Source organism: Anopheles coluzzii, chromosome 3, assembly GCF_943734685.1.
Source record: "Anopheles coluzzii chromosome 3, AcolN3, whole genome shotgun sequence".
Classification (NCBI taxonomy): Eukaryota; Metazoa; Arthropoda; class Insecta; order Diptera; family Culicidae; genus Anopheles; species Anopheles coluzzii.
In genome coordinates, this window is record NC_064671.1 from 638,420 (window position 1) to 665,039 (window position 26,620).

The 26,620-nt window shown below is 48.6% G+C and overlaps 1 protein-coding gene across 1 annotated transcript in view; it reads left to right on the top strand.

Annotated features, from left to right (window-relative positions):
- The window catches only part of LOC120958233 (probable serine/threonine-protein kinase yakA), a 118,082-nt gene continuing 91,462 nt past the window's right edge, over positions 1–26,620 (top strand). The window contains exons 1-2 of the mRNA XM_040380878.2: positions 1–460; positions 3,725–6,042. Coding sequence (XP_040236812.2) covers positions 5,026–6,042 — 1,017 coding nt within the window. The 5' untranslated portion in view covers positions 1–460; positions 3,725–5,025. The remainder of the gene's footprint in view (positions 461–3,724; positions 6,043–26,620) is intronic.

Sequence of the window (26,620 nt, forward strand, 5' to 3'; positions counted from 1 at the left end):
CAAGCGGGATGGCGACAGTTGCAAATTCAACGGCGACGCGCTAAGGCAGCCGTCTACCGAGCAGCGGAGAGCGCGTGTCGCGCCGTGTGTGCATGCGTGAGACAGAGAGAAAGAGTGTGCGGTTTACGCAAAGCGAGAATAGGCGAGCGAACGTGCGGTGCGTGCGGTGTGTGTCGGTCGCGCATGTACACACACATCAGTCGGTTGTTGTTCGGGGTGTCGAGAGTGTACTTGGTCCGGCCGCCGTATGATTTTTCCTTCCGTCGTGGGCCGCGCTTGATTCAAAACCCAGAGGAAGCGTGCACACACGCAGTATTTGCGCAAAGAGTGGTGAAGTCCGCGTCGCAATCTCGGGAGGCTGTAGTGTGGCTGTGTGTCTCCCCCGCGGGATCGATGTGAACAGAAACCCTTTTTTTCGTGGTGTCGAAAGCGAGAGGATTTACCCTCCCCGAAGAATAAGGTAGGCGGCACGGGCATTTCACGGGCAAAACTGTGTCCACCCGTGCACACACACACACACACACGCATACGCGCTGTCACACCTGTCCGACGGGACGGGGGAGCTCAGGGCAGACGAAGCACAGGCTGTGAGTTGAGCTTTTCCCGTGCAAAAGTGGTGTCTCGTGTTTTCGTGGAGTGTTGGGGCAGAGCGGCAACGGTGGTGTCGGCAGTGTCTGGCAAAAAGGGTTCTGGGGGATTGGTGTGCGGGTAAGATTCTCACACTCGCCCGCTCCAGTGTGCAAGGGAAAAGGTGCATCGATTTTGAAGCGCACTGTTGGAGGGAGTCCAAAGAAAACAGTGAAAATCGCATTCAAAAACATACCGCGAGAGGGTGTGCAAAACGTGCAAATGTGAAAAACGACCAAAAACTCTCGCCTGTGTGTGTGTCGTGTGTATGTATGTGTGTCTATCTTCCGCCGTTGGTGCATATTTTCGTGCTATGTAAAATCGATTAAAAACAGCAAAAAGGGAGAAAAAAGGTTGAACATTTTCATCCCTCGAGTGAACGAAATGGAAAAAAAAACAGAAGCAACCATACATGCAACCCATCGTCCCATTGCTCACACCAGTGGTTGCTGTGGTCGCGATAGAAAACGTACAGAAGTGATGCTTTGTCGAAAAAAAAAACAGCCAACGCGAGAGGAAAAATTGCCCTCTCGAAGGAAAACTTGCCCGCGACCGTTCAAACGCGCTGCTTCTGTGTTTCCATCGTGTTTCATTTTCGGCTCGGGTTTTTTTTTGTGTTTCGTGTGCTCATGGTGTGCGGTGTGTGCGTGTGTTTTTCGTTCGTGGGGTGGTTTGTAGAAAGAAAATTTGCGTTGTGCGGACTAGGGTAGGAAGCCTCCCGCCGCGCGTGGACAGGAAACGGGGAAGGAAGCGAAGACTTTTGTGTTGTCGCGTCCGCCGTGTTGCAAAAAGTGGCCGACAAACGCGCACAAACGCAGCCACATACACACACACGCGCACAGTGCGGGATCATCCAGACACAAGGCAAGGGGTAGGGCGCGGAAGGGAGGGGAGGAGAAGCACCAAGGGGTGGTGCTGTCTCGCAGCCCGGGCCGCTTTCAACCCTCTGCCGCCTGCTTCCACTTTCCGGTTGCATTTCGCGCACTCTCGAGCCCGTCGAATCTTCTCGCGTCCAAATTCCCGAAAAATTCGTCTGGGGTGAGTGAGTGAGTGAGTGTGTGTGTGTGCGCGCGCGCGCGCGAGGTGTGAAAACGGGAGGGTGCGAGACAGGTTGTATGTGTGTGTGTGTGTGTGTGTATTGTTGATGGGGAAGCGCGAAGTAAAAGAGTGCGCGATCCCTTAAACACAGTCAGTCACAGGGGGCAGCAGTCAGTTCCGCGGAGTAGTAGTCCCCCGGCAAGTAGTAGGCGAAACGAGAAACCCCGACGAAAACCGTCGCGAATGGCAGTTAACAAACGTCAAAGGCGAGCGCATGCGTTGCAGTGAGAAAGAGAGCAACACGGTGAGAGAGCGCCCGAGAGTAAGAGAGAGAGAGAGAGGGATAATGGGATAGCCAGCAGGCATGCGAGGGGTGGTCAGATTCGGTCGGAAGGGTGGGACGATCCCCGTTTGTGCGTGCGACGGTGACGGGGTCAGACAGTCAGACAGACTGATTCCGAGCAAACCACCCCGTCTGTCCCGTCGCTTCTCAATCCCATATCTCTTTCCCACCCAGGCACTTTGTCTCCCTCTCGCTCTCCCTCTCTCGCTCTTTTGTACACTCTCGCACTGAATGGCAACCCCTCTGCAGCAACGGGAAAAGGGGTTAAAGCAGACAGCTTCAGCTGCAGCGACAAGGGTGACGACGATGACGGATGACGAGGGTGACGGGGGATGATGGCGTGCAATGAGTCTTCGTATACGTGTGTGTGTGTGTGGCTATGCCCGATTATAATAAAAGTCGAGTTGCGTAAGTGCCGAGAGCGCGGCCCTTGAGAGAGAGAAAGAGAGAGAGCGCACGGGTAGAGTGGTGGATTGTGGCGAAAACGAGCACAATTGCGCACGCGGTGCCTGGTGCGCCACCATTGTTGTGTGAGACTAGAAATTTGGGGGGAGGGAAATTGGGGGGAGGGTGTAGTGTGACGTTTTTTGCATTCCTCCACCGACACACATACACACACGGGCTCTCTAGTCTAAAGCTCAAATCACCCAGATTAGACGTGGTGCTGTGTAGAGGCAAAAACATTACGAGCGACTGCTGTTATCAATCTTTGTGGGACTGTCTGCGACCTCTTGTGTGTGTGTGTGTGTGTGTGTGTGTGTGTGTGTTTATGGGGGTGGTGGGGGATGTTTTTCTATGTCCGGACGGCACTGGTAGACACTGATTAGCCGACACATGGTTCACAGAATCCACCGCTTGTTTAAACATGGTGCAATGTTTGTTGTTGTCCCCTGCAGAGCGCGACTCCTACTCACTCGCCCGCCATTTTGCAAAACTTATCAAACCGCGCTGTTAGTTTCGGCTCATTGTGAAGAGGGATGATGACGCATGGGATGCTGTGAGGAGAGGAGTAAATAAAGGAAAGTTGTCTTCGATGGATTTTAAAGTGCAATTAAAACAGAACAATGAAAATGAAGCGTATTTTAAAGAACACGGAGACGGAAGTGACTCAGCCGCGGGAACACAAAAGCGATATATGCATTTTTTTAATTGCTTCCGACGAATCTCTCGACGTGGACACAGAATCGTCGTCTCGTGTGTGTGTGTTGTTGGTGCTCGCAATTAAAAACAATAAAATAAACCGGCTTTTCTCCACGAAGCTTGTACCGTGCGTCGATAATAATGGACGCGTTTTCCCTTGCCGCTGCTGCTGCAGCGTGGTCGCGTGGTCCCAAACCAGCGCTCGTGTGTTTGTGTGTGCGTGTATGTACTCGCACTACACACACGCTGCCGCCGCTGCACCCTTATCTTTGCGAACGTTTTGCGCGTGTAAAGGCGCCGCAAGCAAGTAGTAGGCTATGAGAAAATGCAAAGTTCAAAAATAAAACGCCGTTTTGCTCGCTCTCTGTCGCGCTGTCAAATTGCCCACGAATCGTGTGTGTTTGTGCGTGTGCACCAAGAAGAAGAAGAAGAAGAAGAAGAAGAAGAAGAAGAAGAAGAAGAGCAGCAGCCTCTGAAATATTAGCATAGCACACACTGCCGCCATGCATGAGTGCGGGGTGAACCTGGAGCACATAATGTAATTTCATTCTTGTTTTCTTCTCTCATTCGTTTCAGACGTGTTCGGACGCGCGTGTGTGTGTGTAGGTTTGATTGCGGTCTGGCGCGAGCGGTGGTGAATTCAAGTAAGATAAAACAACAACAACAACAAAATAGGCAACTGAAAAACGCACCCCCAACAGCGGGCGAGCAGTGAGAAGAGGGCGGGCGAGTTTTGCCCGCAAACGAGAAGCGGCATAGAGAAGAGGAATGGATCAGAGAGCGTAACAAGGCGGGAATAGTGGAAGTGATCGTGTGTGAGAACGAGAGTTGTGTGACGAGCCAAAGTTAGTAAAAAAAGGGAAGCGCAAAAAAAAACACGCAGAGGTGGCTGGTTGGTTGGTGAAGGAAAACCGGAAGGGCGGGGAAAAAGATGGCTCGCCAAAATAATTCTACGCGCCGCAGCGTCACCGGCCGCGATGCTGTGCGATCGAGCTGATCGCGCGTCGACCACGACAACGACGACGATGATGATGGCAAGTAAGATGAAAGGCCAGCACCACCATCACCACCACCACGGCACGGTCGCTTGGTCGTGAGAGAGGACGATGGCGCAGAAGCAACGCGGCAGCAGCAGCAGCAGCAGTAGTAGTGAGTCGATGAGCAAGGCAAAAGTGACCCCGCTCGACCCAGCGTGAGCGGCGGAGCAAAAGCGTGTGCGTGTGTTTGCGGATTTGGAAAACAGCATCACCCCGTAGAACAGGGCGGGGCAGATCGGCGGAAAGGAAGGAAAGGAAGCCGGGAAAACCGGAAGAGGAAAGGAAGCGAGTGTGTGCGTGCGTTTGTGCGTCACTGTGAGTGCATTGGAAGGGAGGGAAGGAAGGGTGGCGTGCGGGTCGTCGGGCAGTGCGTTCTTGTGTGGCGTTGCGTGAAGAAAAGTGCGTGAGAGCGTGGTGCGCGAAGGAAAGGAAAATTCGATATCGCATAAAACGAGCGGCCAAAGGAGCGCACTGGAAGAAGAATACGAAGCAGAGAAAGAGGAAGAAGAAGAAGATTGGAATCTAGTGAGTGTATGTGTGTGTGTGTGTATCCAAACGCCAATCTCACCACAACCCCTCAGCAATACTACCAACGAAAAGTGAATTGGCATTGTGCATTTTGATTACGCGCTCATTGGTTTGTTTGTTTTTGTGCGTGTTTCTGTGTGAGAGCGAGAGTGCATTAGAAATTGGCGCACAGTGCGTGCGTTTGTAAGCTTCCCAACAGTGAGGCGAAGGCCTGTGTTGGTGTGTGCGCGAGAGTGTGTGTTTTAGTAGGGCGGTACATGCGGTGCGTGTAGTGGTAGTGCACACAGAGGGGCGCGCTAGTGTACAGCAAACATGACGGAATACGTGCCACCGCACGTCATCTCGGTGCTGAAGACGTACCAGGACAAAGCGCCCCGGAGTCTGCACGGGCCGGGCCTGTCGCTGGTCCATCCGAGCAAGGCAGGGGCGGCGACTGGGCCGGGTGGTGCGATTGTGGTCGGCCGGGCGGAAACACCCGATCACCTGGCGTCGCAACATCACGCCCTGTCGCACCACGCTGGAGAGCCTTCCGGTGGTTGTGGTGGTGGTGGGCGGGCTGGAAGTGATGAGGATGAGCTGCCACAGCCGCGACAGCCGATGGGACCGCCGGTCCCGGGCGTCCCGATCATGACGACGCCCGACCCGGACTGTGGCATCCTGCACATGACGATGCTGGAGGGCAAGCGGATCGGGTGCTTTCTGCTGGGCGGCGAGACCCGGCTCTGTCTGCCGCAGATCTTCAACAACATCCTGATGGACTTCAGCGTGGAGCAGATCAACCGGAGCATCCAGGAGCTGATGATCTACCTGTACAACTGCACCGACCAGCAGCTGGCCGAGTTCAAGCGCGCCAACATCATCCCGGACACGGCCAAGTCGTGCGGGCTGATCACGCGCACCAACGCGGAGCGGCTGTGCAGCTCGCTGCTGCACCAAGCGCACGAGCTGCGCCCCCGGCTGAAGGGTGGCGGGCCCGGCAGCGCGCTGCTGAACGGATCGTTCCGCGTGTACCATCGGTGCTTCGGGCGGGGCGAGGGCCTGTTTCTGCCCGAGCTGTACAGCTACGATGAGCAGTCCTGCATCGAGTGTGCGGAGTGTCGGGGCCTGTTCTCGCCCCAGAAGTTCGTGTGCCACCAGCACGAGCCGCAGGAGATCCGCACCTGCCACTGGGGCTTCAACTCGAGCAACTGGCGCTCGTACATCCACGTGGCGGAGAGCGAGAAAAACCGGGAGGAGCATGCGCAGGTGCTGGACAAGATCTGGCTGAAGGAGCGCGAAATCGAGCAGGAGCTGGAAGCCGAACGGGCCTTCTGGGTTGCAAGACGAAAGGTAAGGGATGATGAGGTGAGCACTTTTATCTCACCGGAACTGGCGGTCTGTTTGGCGTGAATGTGTTTGTGATGTCTCGCACGTCTTATCACGGACTTAAAGTTGATTGTTTTACTGCAGCTAGCCAGTGCCAGTGGTGTGCTGGAAGAGATGCCAGAAGAGCGTAGGATTAACGCTGGTCGCTACTGTTGAGTTTGCTTTTGCACGAAACGACGCACTCACTCGTCCGTGATAAGCGCTTGCGTTGCGTTGACGTGGTCAGCGCCTGTCTGCGCCTTGTCTGGGCCGTGTCGGGCGATGAATTGCGGCCGAGACTGTGACGCAAATGGGCAGCCGATCGGTCGGAGTTATCGGTTTGCTTGCAGAGTGGGAACAAGGCCCAATAAATTTTCGCAAGTCTTTTGTTATGTTTGATTTATTGGTGGAAATCGAGTAAACGGAGATAGTAAATTTAAACATATGTGTGTGTCTGTGTGATCCAAAGTCTTGAGTTTGGAGTTTCGGTAGTTTTGTTGGGATTGTAGGGATTGAGATTTGCCACAAAAAGTTGTCGAAATGTTGTTGATGAGGCTGTAGTAGATCTGGAAATATTCAAAGCCTTTGAATGTCATCAAAGTCAGACATCAGAATCACTAAAGACAAACATTACTCTCGTTGGAATATCGGGTACTGAATATCCATTATTGCAGACTAGATTTCTGTATGACCTAATATTCTGGACTCCAGCACCTGAGTGGCTTTTTTATCTCCAAAAATTTGTTGAAATGTGGTAGATGGAAACATGAAAGTTCTAGAAGACTCGAAGGCTTAGAAGATCGTCAAAGCCGGTCCTCAAACAAAAATATTCCTCTGGTTATGGAATATCGGGCACTAAATTTCCAATTTTGGAGAACAGAGCTATCCTTATGACCTAACATTCTAGAAAACAACTGACATCCCTCTTCTTTAGAATGCTCCGGAAATTGAAATCACTATATCCAGAACATCGCAACAATGAATCTGTCAGTGCGCTGTTGGCATAAATCTTTGCTCTTTATTACATTACTCAAGGCTCAAGAATCGATACGCAAGCGGGAACAAAGTGTTAAAATTGACATCGAACATGTCAGCATTGTGACACTCTCTCTCTCTGGGTGTTCTGTTCTTGAGCAGAGCACTTGGCCATCAAGCACCGGGAGCGAAAAGCAAAACCAAACACACACACAGAATCACTTTGCCCGATTGTTGCTGACACGTTATACTTGACAAAGAATCGCTTTACTTTTGATTTCTTCTACTAGGGGAAGAGCACTTTCATTTGTTTATATGATTGTCGGTTCGGTTCTGTCGGCTGTGATTTTTTTCCCTACTGTTGGATGTGTACTCTTGTTTTTTTTGTCCAATAGCCCTTTTTGAGAAGAATAGTTCAATTATTCTTTTCATTGCCTTGCTTTGTCAAGGGTTTGGGTGAGGCAAAATGAGTCAACATACAGAATGGAGTAAAAAGACTCCAATCGGGTACTTTACTAAATCGTGTTCTAAGCCCCAGGGCTTTGCTTTGTATCTGAATGTCGTCTACAATGTTTATGTGCCTCACATGACCGATGTAGAAAAGTGCTGGCCATGTCGCGAATGGATGGTGCCTTATGTTTGCAGTGTGTTACGTTTGTTCTGGTGATGTCAGTCACTTGCGACAAGTGCGCCACATTAGAGAGGAATCGAGAGCGAGAGCCGTCTTTGAAGAATAAGTCAGCAAAAACTTATCTCGTCTTAATGGGATACTTTTATTGTATAAACAGTTGTGTTGGGGGCGATATTGATTTTTGGAGCACCCAATGAAACCGGTACATTAGTTGGCGTACGTTTTAGGCGCTGTGTTTTGATATGTTGTTATGAAGGTTTAATTAATAGGACGGTTTGTCTCATATGAAGCGCCCCTTCTAGGGACAAACTACAACTTTCAACCCTTTTACTGGAAGGTTGGTTTGATGTTAAAAGTAGTTTCTTCTACTTTTCTTCCACCGCCGAAGACCTTAGTCTGCGGGCTGTTTCGAACCTCTGGTAGCTATTTTACGCAGTAGAAGCTGGTTTTGAAGGCAGTCCCCACCACTGCCAACCAGCTCCGGTTACTGTTGTTCGCGTTTGTAGGCATGCTTGCCGCCTTTGTGAGTGTTGTTGACCATTTTCTTTTTCGCTACTACGCAAACTTTTCACGGCCATCCCTCGTGTTCACACTGACCGTTAGACCAGCCAGGAGAGTGGCCCACAGAGCGAAGGAGTACGCGCGAGGGAGAGGGAGCATGAATGTTGGGAATCTGGCGTAATGTTGCGCTGCTTCATGGCGGTATCGGCAGCCGGAGAAACAATATGCAAGCACCTTGTGTGCCCACCGCGCGGTACTGGCTGTAGGAGAGGAACCCGGTGCGATGGCCAAGCGAGAAACGTCCACCGAACCAATTCCACGCCAGTTCGTTCACTCGTGACCACTGTTTTGCAACGTGTGTCGGTTGTTAGGGTTGTTCGTATTTCCCGCACCGTGCACCGTGCACGGCAGCATACTTTGCCTTTTTGGGGGTTTATCAAACTTTTCGCCCCGGCGGTGTGGGGTTGGGAAAGGTATGTACGTGATAGGAGGTGCTTGGTGCGCGCGATTATGCGCGTCAGGTGCAGGGGGCTTTACTTTGCGCTTTTCTAGAAAACCATATTGATTGATTGCATAGGACACATTTGCCGCTACTTTCTCTCTTTCTCCTGTCCCAGTCCGAGGGCGACGATAAGATAGGGTGATCGATAAGATTAAACCACAATCGATCGTAAACCGAGGCGCACCATATGGTGGTGCGTTTGTGTGGTGTTGAAATGCTGCGCTTGTTGAAGTTTGGAGTGTTATCGAATGGAGTCAAAATTAACCTCCAAGATCAACGTGGCGAATGACGGTAGGTCAGTATGAGCGATGGAATCTGGTGAAGTGGTGGGAATGCCCCTACATTGAAAAATCGGGGTGAAAAGATTTAAACAGACCCTAACTGGGACACCGTTCGCCTAGGTCATCCCCGGTGTCTACTTCTTCGTGCGAGTTGTCTTTGATTTCGTGCACACTTCACGTCCTTGGCGTGCTGACGGTGCGTCGAATGATGTAACTGTCACTGATCGTATGGAGTTGTGCTGCGGATCAGTGACAAAACATCGCGATGGTTTTCATAAAACAGTGTGATTTGTGGGAAGGGATCTTCCTTGATGTTCGTTTTAGTTGGTAGAGAAGCGTTTTTTCGTCTATCTTTACTGGAGATGTTGAATTGTTGATTGGAGTTGAAGACTTCCATGCAAGCATCACGTTTTATGGTCCATCTTTTTCGTTGTTCTCGTAAAGGCTTTCAAAATGGTCACAAAGGCAAACAATAGTTTACTTCTGTGTGTTTTCGAATAGTAAAGAAGTATTAAAAAATAATTCCGCCAAAATAAACCTCACAAACTTGATTTATCGCTCATGACGCTCACCCTTCTCTACGTTTCCAGATGATCGTGCCTTATTTAGGAGGGTTTTGTTATTTCTTCTAACCAATATCAGTACCCGCTTACACTTTTGGTACGCCGCGTTGGTGAAGGTGTATGAGCCCGTCGGTTTTGTATCGTATTAGTGCGAACATCGAACCTGCCCAATAATCCATGGCAATTGGGGTCTGGTGTGTGCTTCTCCCCCTTCAATATGGAAAAGTTGACCTTCGGGCGGGTTTGATTTTGGCGCGTTTTGAGCAAGACGGAGAAGGAAAACGAAGGGGTTAATTTTAACGCCGGCAGCGCAGTTGTCGTTAGATTCGTGGGGTTTTGGTTGGTGTGTGTGTGTGTATCTGTTGCCAATGGAGCACGTTTTTGTTCGTGAGAGCCAATGTGTGTGCCCCCCATTTTTGCTTTTCTTTGCACGAATTTTATTAGTGGCCTGTTTGGAGAGGATAATTTGGTATCGAAATGGGTTAGCGACGGCGTAATGTTGTTGTTTTTGGCTTGCGCACACCATTCCGAGCGTGGTGCATAGCAAATATTGACCTTCATGCATCCAGGAGAGTGAAAGAGGGAGCGATAGTGTATGTGAGAAATGTAATCTAAACACGATGGAGTGAAAAAGTCTGATTATACTTAGCTAAGGGATGAGAATAAAGATGAGAAGTTGTGAACTTTGTGCATTATACTTGAGAAAATCTTTTGACTGAAGATTTTCAAGAAAATTCGATTCTTCTCTTAAAATGCTTCCAAAGTGGTATATATGGTTGCTCAAATTAACAAAACTGGCGGTGTTGATGGAACTTTACACCTCGAAAACCGAAATATTATGCAGTAACGTAATTATGTGGGCCTCGGGGATTATCTTTTCAAAGTGTTTTATATCGTCTAAGCTCATCAACGAATCGATGCTTTGATGCTCGCGCCCGTGATGAGCCATTCGAAAGGTCATTGTGACATGATTGTTTCATCCCATTTTATATGCTATCTGTCGCTGTGTTTCTCACTCTGCTTCTTTGGGGTGTGATGAACACTAGGGGTCATTCGTCCGTCCTAGAGAAGGCCATCACCAGCCAGCTAGCCAGCCAGCATCTTCCCCCGCTTACGGTCACGACAATCGTCCGATGACCGTTACATTGTTGCGCGACCGTAGGGTGTTGTTTTCCTTTTTTTCCTTTCCTTTCCACTCCGCTCTATGCGTTGTTTTGCTTCAAGACTGCTTCCCCCACCCAAAGCATTTGTTATTGTTTTGTGACGGTGGACTCTGGGGAGAGTTTCTGAGTGCGTCGTCGCCGTCCGTTCGCGCGTGCATGCCAGGGTCATCCCTTGCGAGCAGCGAGAGGCGCGTCTGTGGCGCGTCGTGACACGGCCGAGCTTGAGTGTGTGCATTTGTATGGTAATAATCACGAATGCAAGCGACCCACCGTCCCATCCCATTGTCGCGGACAGCCGCTAGACACAACACACGCAGCACGGCAGCAGTGCAAAGTGAGAATCGTTGCTGGCCATGGAATGAAGTTCGGAAACTATTTTCGGCCAGAGTTCAATCACATTGCTGTGTACTGTTTTTTTTCTTTCTCCAAAACCATTCAGTTGCCTGATCAATCGGAACTCAGGGCGCTGGTGGGCGAGATGTAGCGATTTAAATGTAATACGCCCAATCAGGTTTACATTTCGAACGGCAAAGACGATGCTTCGCATTCTCCAATTCAAAAGGGCACATTCCCGATAGGGGGTCATGCCGATAGGGCGGCAACTGTCCCTGTTTTGCATTCCTTCATTTCCAAGCTGTGTGTGCGGACGTGTGCATGTGTGTGCGGTGGGAAACTCTGACGTCAGTCGTCGCCGTCGCCAGCGGTCTTGGAAGTCTTGCGTCGTCTGACTTCGTTTTACTTGCAAATGATGGACCAGAAAACTCCCAAAAGCCTGTGCCTCGTCCACCTTTTCCCACCCTTGGGGTCCCCTCCTAGGCCAGGGGTGGGTTAAGCTGGGGGTGGAATTTGTTCTGTGTTGTCTGACCGTGTTGTCTTGCCTCTGCGTCGTTCGTGTCCCACACTGTCGTCCAACGGTCATGGTCATAGAAAAGAACAGCCAAACTGCACCCTTCCCTCCGCACATACGGCCTTTGCGAGTTTGATGGTGGAAAGAAAATTATGGGTGGGAGGGGGGAGAAGCAGTAGAGGAATGACTTTTTTGACACATTTGCTAAATTTAGCCTTTTCTCGTAGCGCAGGCGGCGGCATCTCTGTTCTCGTGTTGTCTTCGCTCTCTCTCTCTCTCTCTCTCTCTCTCTTTCTCTCTCTCTCTCTCTCTCTTTTACGCTCTTCAATGCAGAAAAAGAGCAAAAAGCGGTGCGTCAATATGTGCGCATCATGATCATATTGGGCAAGTCGAAAAGGAATGGATTCTTAGATTTTTATGTGAAATTAATAGCCACCACAAGATGAAGAAAACATTACAAAACATTAGCAATCGGTAGTATGAAAATTGTAAACTAGTATGACATCTTACTCATCCTATCTCACTGCCGGGGTGGGAGCATTTTGTTGACCATCTAATCCCATTGATCGTAAGAAACATGCAGCTTTTCCCACACAGCCGCAATATGCACGCATCCGAACACATTCCGATTGCGTTTTGCAGTGCAGGCTGGAATTTGTTTATGCTTCGGGCCTTGTAGTAGCACAGTTTTCCATGCATCGTCCGGAGGGGGTTGGTGTTCCGGTTGCCTGGCAACGATTTTCCGCCGCTGTATAGTTTTTCGCGTGCAGCTATGCCATCCATCAAGATGGGAAAAACATTCCTGCAAGAAAGACATCATTTTTTGCATGTGTAAACAATTGAGCGGCGGGTAGTGGTGCTGTTTGGTTATTGACTGGTGGCAGTTGGAAGGGGAACGGTTGTTCGCTAGACGGATGGACGGGGTAGCTTGATATTGCCGTAAAATGGCATGTTTTTGATAAGATTGCTGCAGTGTGGCTTCCGTTTGCTTGCTGTTGGTTTTATTGATGAGAGTACAGCCATTGAATCTCCTCATGCCCATTATCATCACCATTGCTTACAAGTGGACATGCTTACATACACACAGACATGCACATTCTGTCATGGAAGGCTGGGAAAGATAGCTCAGCAATGAATGTCGTGTTTCGGTTCCAAGATTCGGGTTTTAATGTAGCATTTAAATGAAAAATTGCTATGTTCAATTTTCAAAAACACGCTTTTCTCGATGCACCCGTATGTATTTGCCTGCAATTCATCAGCTCTCATGGTAGGCGCATGTGCGCCATTAAGCATGTGTGCGCGGCCGGTTTGAGGATCGGAAGAGAGATAAAAATACACTCGCGCGCGCTTTCCTGTTTGTCTGTCGCCACGCCGCGCGTTGCCGTGGGCCCGCGCGGTTTGCCCATTTTTTTTGCTCTTCACTTCTACTCTTCTACCTTTGGCTGTGCAATGTCTGGGCCGGCAGCAGCAGCACCCTGCACCGGGGCAGACGGCCAGAGCGCGAAACGAGCCCGTCTTTTTTGAGACGTTCGCCACCGAAAAATCTGTCCGATTCGCATGTTTGCGGTGACCGGGTGGAAGAAAGACAGCGAGAAGCATCAAGATGGCTGGCGAAGCAACGACCAAAGGGGTGGAAAGATGTAGTGTACAGGGGTGGGATACACTTGTCACGATCGAAGAGCGGCTGTAGTTGCGCTACAAGTACAAGCAGGGATGAATTTGACGTTTGTTGGTGATGATGTAGACGCAATTCGAAATTTCTTCTTCCCTTTATTGAGCCCCTCTGGAGCTTCTTGTCTTCTTCGCCCATCAAAATCAACAGCATCTTGCAACAGAGCATCGCCCTAGTCGTGTGTGAGCTGAGCTGTTTGTTCAACGAGAGCGCAATGTCTCATCTCAGCTCCCGCGATGTGCCGAGAAAGGTTTTTTTTTTCTGTCCGGAGCTCGATCGACTCCTGAGCATACTGGAGATGCAGGTGTGTATGTGGGAAGGAACACATGCGCAAGTTGTTGCAAGTGTTGGTAGACCCTAGCACCACCCGTCTGCTAGTATGGGGCAAAAACGAGAAGATTTTTGGGACAAACACGTAGAAGAAGAGACGACACCCTTCAATTCCCCAAAGACTGCCCCAAAAGACGTTTGGCGTTTTGTCTCCGCCGCAATCGTACGTGTGTGTGTGTGTGTGTGTGCGCACAAGGCTCGGTTTTTATTTTAATTTTATTTTCTATCGCTTTTCGCTCTTGGTGGTATCCGGCGCGCGCGTTTGTGCTTCTCTTGGTTGGTTGCGGCCTGTGCCTGTGAGTATGCCAGAGTATGCGTGTACCACAATGCATTGTGAGTGTGCCCGGCTCTGTCTGTACTGCCGCTGGCCGTTTGCGTTTTCCGCGCTTCCCTTTCGGACTCCGTTTCGGGTTTATGTTTTATATTCTCCCTTGCCTTCCCGCTGAGCGCCCCCTGCGCCTGTGCTGTCTTGTTCGACGCTGCGTTGCAACGCGCGTACCAATGGACTGCGTCTGCCTTCGCTTCGGCCACACGGTTATCGTGGCTTTTCCTCTTCGCTCCATTCTATTTTTTGGCGCTGTCGCCGCTGTTGCTGCCGCTGCCTCGTGCCGCTTGCCGCCGTGTACGATGTGGCCGCGAGCCCGCGTACGCGCGCCTCTCCTCTTAGCGCGTTTTTTCCTTCGCTCTGTTGTTTGGTGGCCTTTCGTTGCGTTTCTTTTCGCGTTTCGGTGCGCTTTTCGGCGATGGTAGTAGTGGTGGTGATGATGGTGTTTGTTTCTTTTTACCCTTGGCGGTGGTGTTGCTGCTTGTTGGCTTCGTTCCACTTCTGCCGCTAGAGACCGATGACCGATGGACCCTTTCCACACTATGCGCCCCCTTTAGCCCGCTCGCATCATCAAACGGTCAAGGGGAAGAGCAGAAACCAACAAAAAAAAACACACAAAAAAAACAGACACACATACACACACATACTCTATCGCTTGAAACAGCGTGTGTGCGGTTCAGCGAGCGTAACAGCGACGGACCGAAATGTGGAGAAGCAAATTAATGCAAAAAGAAATCCACAGCAGGAGGGAGGGGTTGAAACGAAACGTAAAGAAGAAGAAAAAAAACGCGCATAAACACACACAACCATACACACATGCTGTATCATCAAACCGGTCTGTGCGTTTGGGCCCCCTGTCCTTATCTCCCTTACTTTGCATGTCCTTTTCGTCTCCCGGTGCTCCTTCTACCCTTCCTTCTGCATGCGCCTTTACATACACACACAAAAACGAAATTGTGTAGTGCTTTTTTATCGCTCTTGCAACGTCTACCGGACGTGGATTGGTCGGGGGGCGTCCGTTGGTTAATTTGCAACTCGCTGCATCGTCAGCTTGATTGACGACGGCAAACTTTTACGGTGCGGAGCGGACACGTTGCCACAGCGAAATGAGCCAGCAGTAGGTGGTAGAGTAGCGCGGCTTAGAGCGTAGTTCGAATCGTTCGGTTAATCATTTCTGTAAAGAACCATATCTAAAAGCAAGCCAAAACATTCCAGTGAAGGACGTTCCGGTGAAGCGCTTATTTATCCATTATATACCAGCTAACGATCATCATCGCTCCACCAGCGCCATCGTCAGCAGCATCGTTGGTAGATCGTTTGAAGCTCTGCGCTGCGGTGCTGCTATTCATTTGTTGTCATCGCGCAGTTCGCTGTCGTCGTGGTGCCTCTTTATTGCTCACGCATCATCGGGTCTGATCGGTCCCTTCCGGTTCGGTACTGACAAGCCGACGGATTCTTTTGACCCTTTTTTGCGGTATGTGGCGCAGCGGCGGGAGTAAAGTAGTGGATGAGGGCAGGGGAAAGGTGTGCCCTACGTGATTGGGACCAGGGCAGCCATCGATCTTGCCGGGGTGGAATGGCTCTGTAATATAGCATACAATTTTATGCCAGACAAGGTTCGTTGGCACGTATATTTTGTGCTGAATGCAAGTGAATGTCAAATATTTCACTAAGAAATAACAAAAAAGATCATTTGCAATTATCTAGATTGTACAGTAGTAGGGCTTGAGCTAATGATGAAGCAGGTTAAATTTTAACGCCGTGGTAAGCTAGCTGCCACATGGTGTAATGGTAAGCGCTTGGTCTGCTAAGCGACAGGTAATGGGTTCAAAACAAACTGGTGCCCCGGTCCCCTTTTCCTTGTTAAATTGCTAAAATAGCAAATTAATAAAGATTCCACAAAATACACTATTCAAAGAAAATGGACACAAGTTACAGACGATTATATGAAACACAACTCAGATTGGCCATATTTTCTCCTTCTCTTGACTTGTCTATTTTGTCTCATTTATTAATTTGCAACTGTCCAATATGTGCCATCGGAATTTGAAACACATTCGTGGACCACATCAACGTGTGGCCAGATCGCTTTCATGTGAGCGCTCTGTTGAAGTTTTTCTTGCTTTCTGTTAGCATCATTCTTGTGTAGAAAGGTTCCCCCTATGCTTGATCGTGTAGGTGTGCGTGCATGCACGGTTGTTTGTGTTGCGCTTTATGCAGCATAACACGCGATCGTTCGCGACCGCACCAAGCACATATGGTTCTCGCTCGCTGCTCGATTCGTCTGCTGCGCTCTGGTGTAGGTTTTCCTGCAGTTTGCTTTGTTTTGCCGTCTGTTACGATGGACCGGGTGGACAAAGATCGTTCGTCTGCTGGCTCGATGGAGGAGCATGAGGCTGAAGAGGAACCAGAACGCTGTCGCGTCGGTTGTGTCTGCCCGCCACGAGCTCTGTACCGGCCGGGGTGGTTTGGTACACGTTGCCTTTAGCGATCGCTTAATTCCTCCCCAAACGGAACGGGTTCCGTTGAATGTGCGTTAGAGTTGTTTTGGTGTTGTTCAGATTTTGGCCCGTTCTTTTGTGTTCGTGTAGTCTTGCAGGCGTCTCTTCTTTTTCCCCCACCCGTACACTCGTTTTGCTTTCATTGGCACTGTTTATGAGCGGGGCTCGAGACGTGTATTCTGTTCGCCATTTGTGCCGGGAGTTTCGTCTTCATGGCATCGCGCGCGCATCTTGCAGCAGCATTCTATCGCAACATACGCAACCCAGGTACTCCAAAAAAAGTACAACCCTTTCAGCAAACCGAAGGGGAATGAAAAGTAATGCTCTTTATATTGTAGTGCTGTGCTTGTCCGGGTGGTGATTTTTTTAGGGCTTGTACATGGAGAGTGTATTTTGAACTTCACTTCATTTGTATGCGGCTGACAAACGGTAGCACCTGGGCAAGGCCATCAGAATGATGGGACATTTACGGGCCGGAGCAACGATCTAATATTGTTTTAGTTCTGTACGATGGGAAAGGGTGTGCGAGAACGCCTGTAAGATTCTCATGGGACCTCGGTTTTCAGGTTCGCTTGTCTCTCTGATGCAGGTGCGGGCAGTTGAGTGTGTGTTTGTGTGATCTAAAAATATTCCTTCTAGCACAGAAGGTACAGGCTCCTTAAACAGTACGTTTCAAACGATGGATTTTAATTGGTGTTGTGTAAGGGAATCTATAAATTACAAGAACATATCAAATATTAAATTCTCAAGATGCTTGTGTGTGTGTTTGATCTAACAGGCGGTTCTCTTTCTCATTTCAGGTATGTTTGCTGCATTGGAAGTATATCTTGATCCGTTATATGTAAGTTTTAATTGAACTGGAAAGTTAGTGAATCCCTCCAGCCTGGAATTGAAATCTGAGATAAGAACGTTAACTTGCTTTAAAAGTTGCATAATTTGTGTCGTCCTTCAAGAGATACCAACCCACGATTGTTGCCAATGTTCGGTATATAAAGCAGATAAAAGACCGGAAATTGGATTGAGTGTATCGTTCAACGATCGTAAGTCTCTGAAACCTGCAATTTTTCAAGGCTAGAACCTACTCCATGTTTCCGCTCTGCCCTAGTTCCCCCTAGGCTGCAAGATCCCGGGAGAAGGGAAAGGGATCGCACGGGAGTGGTTTCCCAATAGCACTTAACACGCTCCGTTCACACCCTCTCCAGTGCAGTGTGTCTGGCACCAGTGACATAAGGACGTGATTGTGTGTACTCGATCGGCTGGCTGCGTTGTCAGTGACGCTCGTATGACACAATTTGTTTACTAACTTGGAGCTATAGTACCGAGTCGAAGTGTGGAGCTTTGTTTACGCATGCCCAGACAGACCACGTCTTTGGGTATGGGGCGTGCGTTTACTATGCAGCTGTGATAAGATGGCAGACGCACTCCAAGCTTCCTCTACCACACAGCTTTCTCATCACCTTTTGTCCACGCCGTCGCCGTGCACTCACTTACGTCCTATCAGCTTATCTCTGATCGGATCGGAGGTACTTTTACATTTATGTGTGCATGGGTGTGTGTGTTTGCTTTTCCTTGCGAGAAGACAGAACAGTCTGGCGGACGTGGAGACGATTATATAGAGTTGTCAAGAGTGAGACATGGACATGGGGCCCGCGTCTGTTGTTTTCCTTGTTCGAGCGGCGCCATTTGTTTGCTTCCATGTTGAGTAAGTTCTCGCTGGGCTGTTTTGACACGACAGCGCAGGGTCGAGAGGTAAAGGTAGTAGCCGTGTCTGAGAGTGCTGGAAGAGCAGGCGCGCGTTGTATCTGGTGTGATCGCACCGAACCGGTTGTGCTTGCTTATCGCATGTCAAAGAGACAACCAGATTGTAAATATTTTTGCAAAGAAAATACTCGGGCATGGGGCTGACATGGGGCAAGTTCTTATCACAGTGCTCCAGCTACGATAGTTATTGTGAATTTGAACCTGGAGATGGAACAAAAAATTGGAGTCTTGAGAAGTTATTTGAGTGTTAGATAAAAACTCAAGATATTCTCACACACACCCAGAAGTCAAAACTCGTTTTTCGCCCATTGCTTATGCTGCAGTTTCTTGCATCTACAGGCAACCGTACTTTGGATTCGGTCAATTTCTTCCGCTTCGATGTTCCGTTCCGGTCGCGGTAGCATTGGAATGTGTTTCCTGTTGATGTTTTAATTCCTACCATTATTCCCAGGACGGCCCTATGCTTCCCGCCGCCTGTCTGTTGTTTCCTTTCCCTTCCCTTCTTCTGCATATGTGTTCCGGAACACTTTGGTCGAGTTTCGTGCAGTCGTGTTCAAATGACCAGACTTTGCCCTTGGCGCTCACGTAAGAGAGCGACTGACCCGTGAACGAACGAAGCTCTCTGCTCGTTGCACTTGTGCTCATTGCAGCATGTTCTTGCTCTTTCCAACCTTTTGTTATTGGCCATCCCTTGCCACGTTTCTCGTTGTCTTTCTCCTTTTATGTTATTTCTCGGTGACGGACATGCGGATATCATGTCATTTGTTTCCATTGCTGCAGACACACACGGGACTGCATGGACGGGTACCGTCCTATCAGTTGGATGCATGTGTGTTACATCGCCTACTTCTGCTTACTATCTTCCCCGCTGCACACCTGCTTGATCGCTCGTTCCAATTGACCTTCACCGACCGGTGTTTGGTGCTTTTTATTTCGCTTCTTTTCTGCCGAAGCATATATTGGGGCTGAATTTTCACGGCCACTCAATGGCTGCTGGTGCACTGGTTCGGTATGCTCTTTTTATCACTTTTTTTTGCGATCGTCGCGTGTCGAAATGCGAAGATGACCGGTTTCCCTTCGGCCCGTGTGCTTTGGTTTCAATTTCCGTGCGTCGCTGTTCGGTTGGATGATAAAGCTCGAACTGTTCGAAACCGAGGATCTTTTCCGATGCGTTTAGATCTATCCCAAGGGTGTACAGTTTTCGATTCAATATCCCTGTTAGAAGACGATTTTTCATCGCATGAGTGCTTGTAACATTAGAATCAATTTAAAATTTGAGCACAATATTGGTGTGCTAGATTCGTTGTTGTGTTATAAGGTGGGCGCTAATTCCTCAGCATTTATTTGCATATTAAAACTCGGCTGGAATGTGCGTGTTGACTCTTGGCTGAGCTGTGCGTATTCATCGGCACTCAATATTTCGAGAAAATCCTCTGTCTTATCAAAAGCATTGAGAATTCGAAACTGTCGAGCCTCGGATTAGAGCATCATGTAGGGGTGAATGTTTTGTTTCAAGGTTATTTTTGGCTATGCGTTCCGATCTCATCGATGGCTATCAACAGGATTTTGTTGATCCACATTGTAAAGGCTAGGGTTATGGGTTCCAGGCATTTAGAGAAGATTATAAACCGGACTGAACATCTATCCTAGCGTTTTGCTGAGTAGGTAATAACAGAAAAATTAGGTAATAACAAACATATTCCGCATATTGTATGATTAGTCTGCTTCTTTATCAGCCACACTGGGTACCAAATTGTTGCCAACACCAGTGTAAAAATTTACCCGATCACCCAACAGCACCATTTACTTAAGCGAATGATGGTTTTGGTCCCATTGTGTTGACTTCAAAATGTTTGTCGCTTGCCGAAATTAGACACTCGCACAAAAAAGGAAAACAAATTTTTTTATAAACAAAAACACCCAAAACAGCACTTTCTAGGAACAGGAATAGTATCCAAAGCAAAGATGAATCAATAAAAAAACACGAGACACGGAAACAACACACCGGCCTCTAGTCTTGAATTGAAAAAAGCCTGATGTGTCTTTGAGTTTCGCAAGAAGTTGCCGGGAATCAAAACGTTTGTAAGCATGTTTGGGAATATTGTTTTGGGGCTTGAAAGTGGCACAGAATCAACAAAACGAACCGATTTTCCCCAGCCCCTGCCTCCCAGCAATCGTCACACGCTTACAGGTTTTCTGATCAGGCATACACATTTATCATAGACACAGCGAGAGAGGACGTGAGGTGAAGAACCACCAAAATTGGGCGGAATTGCATTGTTGGACGCCATCAGTTTTTGTGCCGATGGAAGCAATAATTGTGGGGTGAACATTTTTATGAATGAACCTCTTGCGCACATTTCCATTGGGGAACTTGGAACTTGGTGGAGGATAGTTCATTAATTGTCGAACCCCTCTAACCCAACCTCCCTCCCTCCGGGAAAATCGGGTTCGTTTGCTTATGCGTGACAACGTTTTGGTAAACAATTTCGCGGCAGTAACAGTGTGAAGCTAATAAAAGCGGGCAAAAAAAGAGGGTTTGAAGTGAGTTGGACGAGAACACGCACTTTTCGCTAGAAGACGCACACAGTGGGAAAGTTGTATATATTTGGTTTTGGGGTTTGTTTTAACAGCAAATTTTTCTAGTGGGTTGTTTAGGTGTTTGACGTTGTAAGGCTTGGATGTGCCAGAATTCTACTTTCTACTGTATCAAAACATGCTGAAACTGTTCGTTTTTAACTGGCTGTTTTAGAATAAGTGTGGCGAAATACAATTACCACAAGGCGTTTTTTATCTGCGGTTATAATAATGGAATCGATTCCACTTGAAATATTGTTCTGGAAAAAGCAATCAATTGTACTTCAATGTGGTGCTGTAAGCAATTCGCTTTCCAACCTGATCTTTAGTGTCAAGTCGACGGACATTGAAGAAGTCTATCCCGAGACCTTAATTTGTCGTTCACCTCTGCCAGGTTGATAATCGTCTGTCTTAGGTTACTTTGTTTTGTTTCACCTTCAGCCGTCGCCGGGCACGAAAAGCGACTCACGCTTCTCCACGCCTGTCGACAGGTTGACATGTTCGACGTTCGGATATTGCTAATTTTCCAACCCAGCATTATGGCAATTTTTCGACCGACAGATAAGCTGCAGCTTAAAAGTGAGTTGAACTACTGAAGGGGGTTTCCTCGCTCCATGATGGACCGCTGGCCGCCAATCGGTCCCGTTTTTGTGTACCGTGGGAGGGTAGAGGGGGCTGATATAAAACTGATAGAGCACCACCGAGTAGTGCCAGATACCGGGTACGATTGCATGCGGTCGATAAAAAGTATCTACACTGTTGGGAAATAATTGCAATTGCCAGCGGTAAAACACGCAAAAAAAACGCGTTGTGTACTGCACGACGGCTTCGATAAGCTTCACGTTTAGCTGAGCTGACAGGAGTGAACCAAAGAGACAAACACGTGTCAATTGGAAGGGAAGAAGGCTAGATTGTTGCAAAATAGCAGCGCCGTGGAGGACGGTGGAGCAAATTTCAAGAAACAAATGCAATTATATCCTTCTTTCTGTTGTTTTTAATTTGAAAACATAAGATTTTACGAGACCTTTGAATTGAAAGCATAAGCAAAAGGTATAAAAATAGAACAGCAGAAGTGATTTATATATTCCAGACACTTGAAGGATTCTGGTCGGTCGTGTGGTGTGCGTCATAAAAAAAAACCGGCATCGCCTCAAGAAATTCTAAGGTGTTCAAGGCAACAGGGAGCGACCAAGCAACGGCTAGAAGTTCTGGTGTCCTTCGGCTGGGTACCATGCGACTTGCATGAATTGAGATCAGCGCTAGAATGAATAATGCCTACCCCGCGGGACCGGATGGATACAAACGCAGTCATCGGAGTCCGGTATTGTTGTTGTTGTTGGTGTAGAATTTATCTACCGCTTGCAATCTTGCTCTCCGGAGTCTCTCTCTCGTTCTCTATGAACGTTTGAAAGTGCCACAACGTATCGTGGCCTTTGGATAGTGATCTATATGCATCCATAATACAACGCAGGTGACATGTGTGTATGTGTGTGAGATAGAGAGTCAGATTTGCATATCAAATTGAAGCTCGTTGTTTGTGACTTTTCATCCATCACTTTTCCTTTTTACCGCGTTGTGAGTAAAGTGAGGCAAATTAATTGTTGTTTTCCACGTTCTTTTGGGTTTTTTATTAACACCAGTGTCGTTATCTCTAGGTCTAGTGGCTCTAATACTCAAGCGACTAAGGACTTTTATAATAAAATGGGTCCTTAATTAATATTGTTTCGTATACTGGTTGTGTTGTGTAATGTAAACTGTAATTGCTTAAGTGTTGTCCCATCTCCAATCCGTGCGCCAACACGACACGTGCAGAGATGACGATGCAGTTAATAATCGGGAGACTTAAAAAAAAATAGCAAAGCTCTCGATATGAAAGTAAAAATTGAACTGCATCAACTGTTCAACATCGAACATAAAAAACCGCCTTCTAACTAATGCGCAAATATTCAAATTAGCAAAATATGAGCGCCGTAGAGCCCCCGTCACCGTCGCGCGGGCTCTGTTGTCGTCTGTAAAAATGGCCCATTGTGTTTTTTTTCTTTTTTTGCTAGCCTCGCCCGCCCCAGCTCCGCGGAGGAGCGTCTGGTGGGAAAAAACGAGGTGACTATGTGGTGTGAATGCGAACGAGGCTGTTTGCACCGGTTCCAGGGTGCAGCAGCAGTCGGACGGTGTTGGGTGGCCTATGACGGTGGGTGCACTTTTGCTTTGATCTACCGCGCGCGTCGTGCGCATCGCGACCGAAACAGAAGCGACGGAAATGGAAAACCGCAACCGCAGTTGCAGCTGCCGTTCCGCACTGCACCGACACCGTTGCCTCCTTCGCATCTCTCCCCTTGTCTGCCACGTGACAGTTAGCGCTGTCGTCGTATCAAACGAATTGAACCGATGCACAGAATAGAGAGAGGAAGTGCAGAGAGGGGAGTCTGTTTCGAGAGGGCCCTTCAAGCATTGCGTCTCGCGGTTGCACTGGAGAATAATGGCGGTAACTGTGTGTATGTGTGTGTGCGTGCGTGCGAAGGAGTGGCACTTCAAGATCACCCACGATCCCTGGTCACACATTGGAACACCCATCCTCGCTGTCTCTCGTATCGCGTGCATCATGCGCATCATGTGCATCATGAAGGCATGTATCGATTGCGTAATGCGTTCTGGAGGAGCCATGGAAACACACTCGAGCTAATGAGGATGGGCGCAACGTGTTGCGGAGTGTTGGCTGGGGCACTATGCATGTGTTTTGTTCTTGATAATCAATCATAGAATGGTTGAGGCTCTAAAAGAGGGATTTACATAATGTTTAGTCAGCTTAGTCAGTAAAAGCTTAATTTGCCAGTAACAATGAAATGTTCCTAGTTCAAACCTTGGAAGAACAAATTAGTTTGAATGAATTTGTTCCCAAAAAAGGCTCACAGATAACTCCAAGGGAGAAGAAGGCGATCAAACAGCTGTTCTTTTTGCACTCAGAATATGCGGATGTGTGCATGGATATGGTTTAGACGATGACCTTGACCAGCAAAGCAGGCAAGGAACAAATTGATAAGAATAAGTTGTGCTAGACGAAGCTCTTTAAACGTATGGTATTGTTAGATCTGGCGTTAGCGCATAAAAAATATTGGCATCGTTTAGAACATTTGCAACATTGTCATTTACCCGGTATCAAACCTCACAATACCCCTCTATCGATTGTTTCCGTCTTTCACTTTCGTCTCGACCGTGAGGGGAAAACGTTCGAACAAGTACTTCACATTTTTGGCTGTCGTCAGTTGAGTGTTGCGCTGTTGAGTCGTTACTTGCTGATCGTAATTTATGTTATTGACATCTAGTTCAATTCCCAGCCGATCGTTGGCGAGCGATCTTGCCCCGTGTGTGTGCAGAAACAAAATGTGCTATCGAAAGGAAAGTAAAACTCTGGTGTGCGATGTGGCCAAAAGAGTGGCAAGAGATGAGATTTTAGGTTGTTACTACATCGAGCAGAAAGGGGTGGGTTAGCTATCATTGGCCGTACCATCACGCACGCCAACCGCAACCATCACCTTCACTACCGCAGAGCAATTAACATTCCGATCGTTTATTTGATTAGACTACGCGTGTGTGTACTGTCACGAGTCATTTTTGGTTGGTGCAACGGGTGAGGGAGGGCAAAGGAAAGGTGTGCGGCACTACTGTCTAGCACAAGCTGTGCATGTGTGTGTTGGTTTAGCATGGCGATGCATCCGAAAATATGCCACCGCCAGACTCTAACGTGTAATGTTGCTGGGTCCATCTTCTCGCGCGCGGCATAGTATGTTGGGTGGAATATCCGCGACTAAGTATGCGCGACATTGCTCTGCTTGCCGCTGATAGTGTGTGTGTGTGTACTCGCGCGAGAGGATGCACTTGCCCGGCTCTTGAACTAGCCCCGGGCTAGTTGAGACACTTTTAATTTCGGGTGCGTTAGATTTTCACCGAGTGGTAGCTGAATTTTTTGCACATCACTGCTCGCTCTGTTTGGTGGTGCCGTTTCGCAACTGTCTTCCCCTAGGTGCCCGTATGCTTTTTTCGCGATCACTAACTGTTGCTGCTACTGCTGCTGGTGTCGATCGAAGAACGTCGAGAGAGCTGGTGCTTATTTCGGTCGCGTTGTTTCAGAGTCGGCAATTAATTATTATTGACAATTAACATCTCACTGGGATGGTTTGCGGGTTTTTTTTTGGTGTCGGCGCACACGGCTGTCGATTGGGATTGAACCTCATAAATCTTGAGCCAAAACGAGGAAGGCCACCGTGAGAGCGTGCCAGACAAGCATGCATGTGCCGTGTGTGTGCGATAACCAGACTGGTTACAAAGTTTTCTGCCCATTTAGTAGGCATTCGGGTGGAGAACAGCTTAGAAACAGCTCTCCGGGGTTTGTGTTAGTTCCCAGGAAGTCCCCATCTCGGGGACAGTAAGGTAGCAACAGCTTGCGAATGATTAAAAAGTCAACCTTGCCTGCTTTGAAACACAGGAATAATTTCAAGGCTATAGGAAGTTTTACCCCTGTCGGCCAACGAGCATCCTTTCGCTATTCTAATCCTCCAAGTCTGCATACACTGCAACTGTGCGATTCCGCATGCATAAAAAATGCACCAACAGCATGCAGCTTGGTGTTGCCATAAAAGGGGTGAAATGTATGCCGCGAATGTTCTAATCGCCCTGCCGCGTATGCGTATGCATAATTTGTGTGTGATCCGCACACGGTTTCCTGTTTTTTTCCGCGCTCCACACTGTTTTGAGCGTTGATTTCCATTGGTAATGTGCAAGGATGTGTTTGGCCGATGCATAGAAAAGAATGGATCTGCCGCTGCGCCGGCTAGATGTAGATGGAAAGTGTGAACGGTGCAGGGCGAAGATTGTTAACAGATATGGTGATGTGTTGCTGTCAAACAATGCGAAAAGATAGCGCTGTGGTGGCAAGGGGAATGATTGCACCTCAATGCAAATACACCAACAGCAATGGGGGAAGAGCGTTGGATGCCGGACGGCGATATTTGTTGGTGTTGTTGCGTTCTATCGAACCTTATCGGTGTGTGTGTGTTGGAGGAGATGAAGGTTTGGAAGGGGGTGAAGGGTTACTGTGATTTCACTATCGCCCCCGCGTTACATTGATGTTTAAAATTCTAAGCATGGCTGGAACAGGAGCTGTGTTTGCAAGAAGCTCGAATCGCGGGTGCAGTAGGGTGGTTGCATAAGCAATAACGCATCGTGTCGGGCATTTCAATAGACTCGCTGCTTCTTGTGCAAGGGAGTTCCTTTCCCATATTGGGAGACCATAGGGGCTGCACTTTGGCTGCACAGAATCATCGATCCGTGCGTTCTCTGCGCACAACAACATTGCTGGCGTTCCCTTTTGGCGCGCTTCGCGGCCGGGATTGAATGCGGTCCAATGTGGTGGTAAAATTCAATTAACCGCTTGCTAGCGCTTAGTTTGCAGCAGGGCGTCCGGAAGAATCGCATGTGATAAATCCAAAGCTACACGCGGCACACCGAACCGTGCTTCTCGTGTGATGGCTTTCACGCGCGCTTAGGGACGGGGCGTTTGCTACTACCAGCAGGGGAGAAGCTAATCTTCTCGATGTGCATTGTGTGCATTCGGCCGGCTGGGGGAAAGATTCTGTGCCGTATAATGTAAGTGCGAATGCTGCAACGCTCGTGCACTGTATTGTGTCCACCCGTTCGCCCTTGAACCATCCGTAATCGGTTGCCTCGTCCCGGCTTGCCGTGGATATTTGCCGCTGTGTGGCGCCCTTTGGTGTGGCGCTTAGAGTGAGGCTAATTTACATGCTTCAGGCGGAGGCGCATTATGAACGTAATGAAGTAGAAGCAGTTTAATAATCAGGGTCGGTGACGCATCAGCGAACATTGTGCAGAAGTTGAACGTAATGATAACAAGACAAGAGGTCTTGTGTGTGTTAAGTTTTA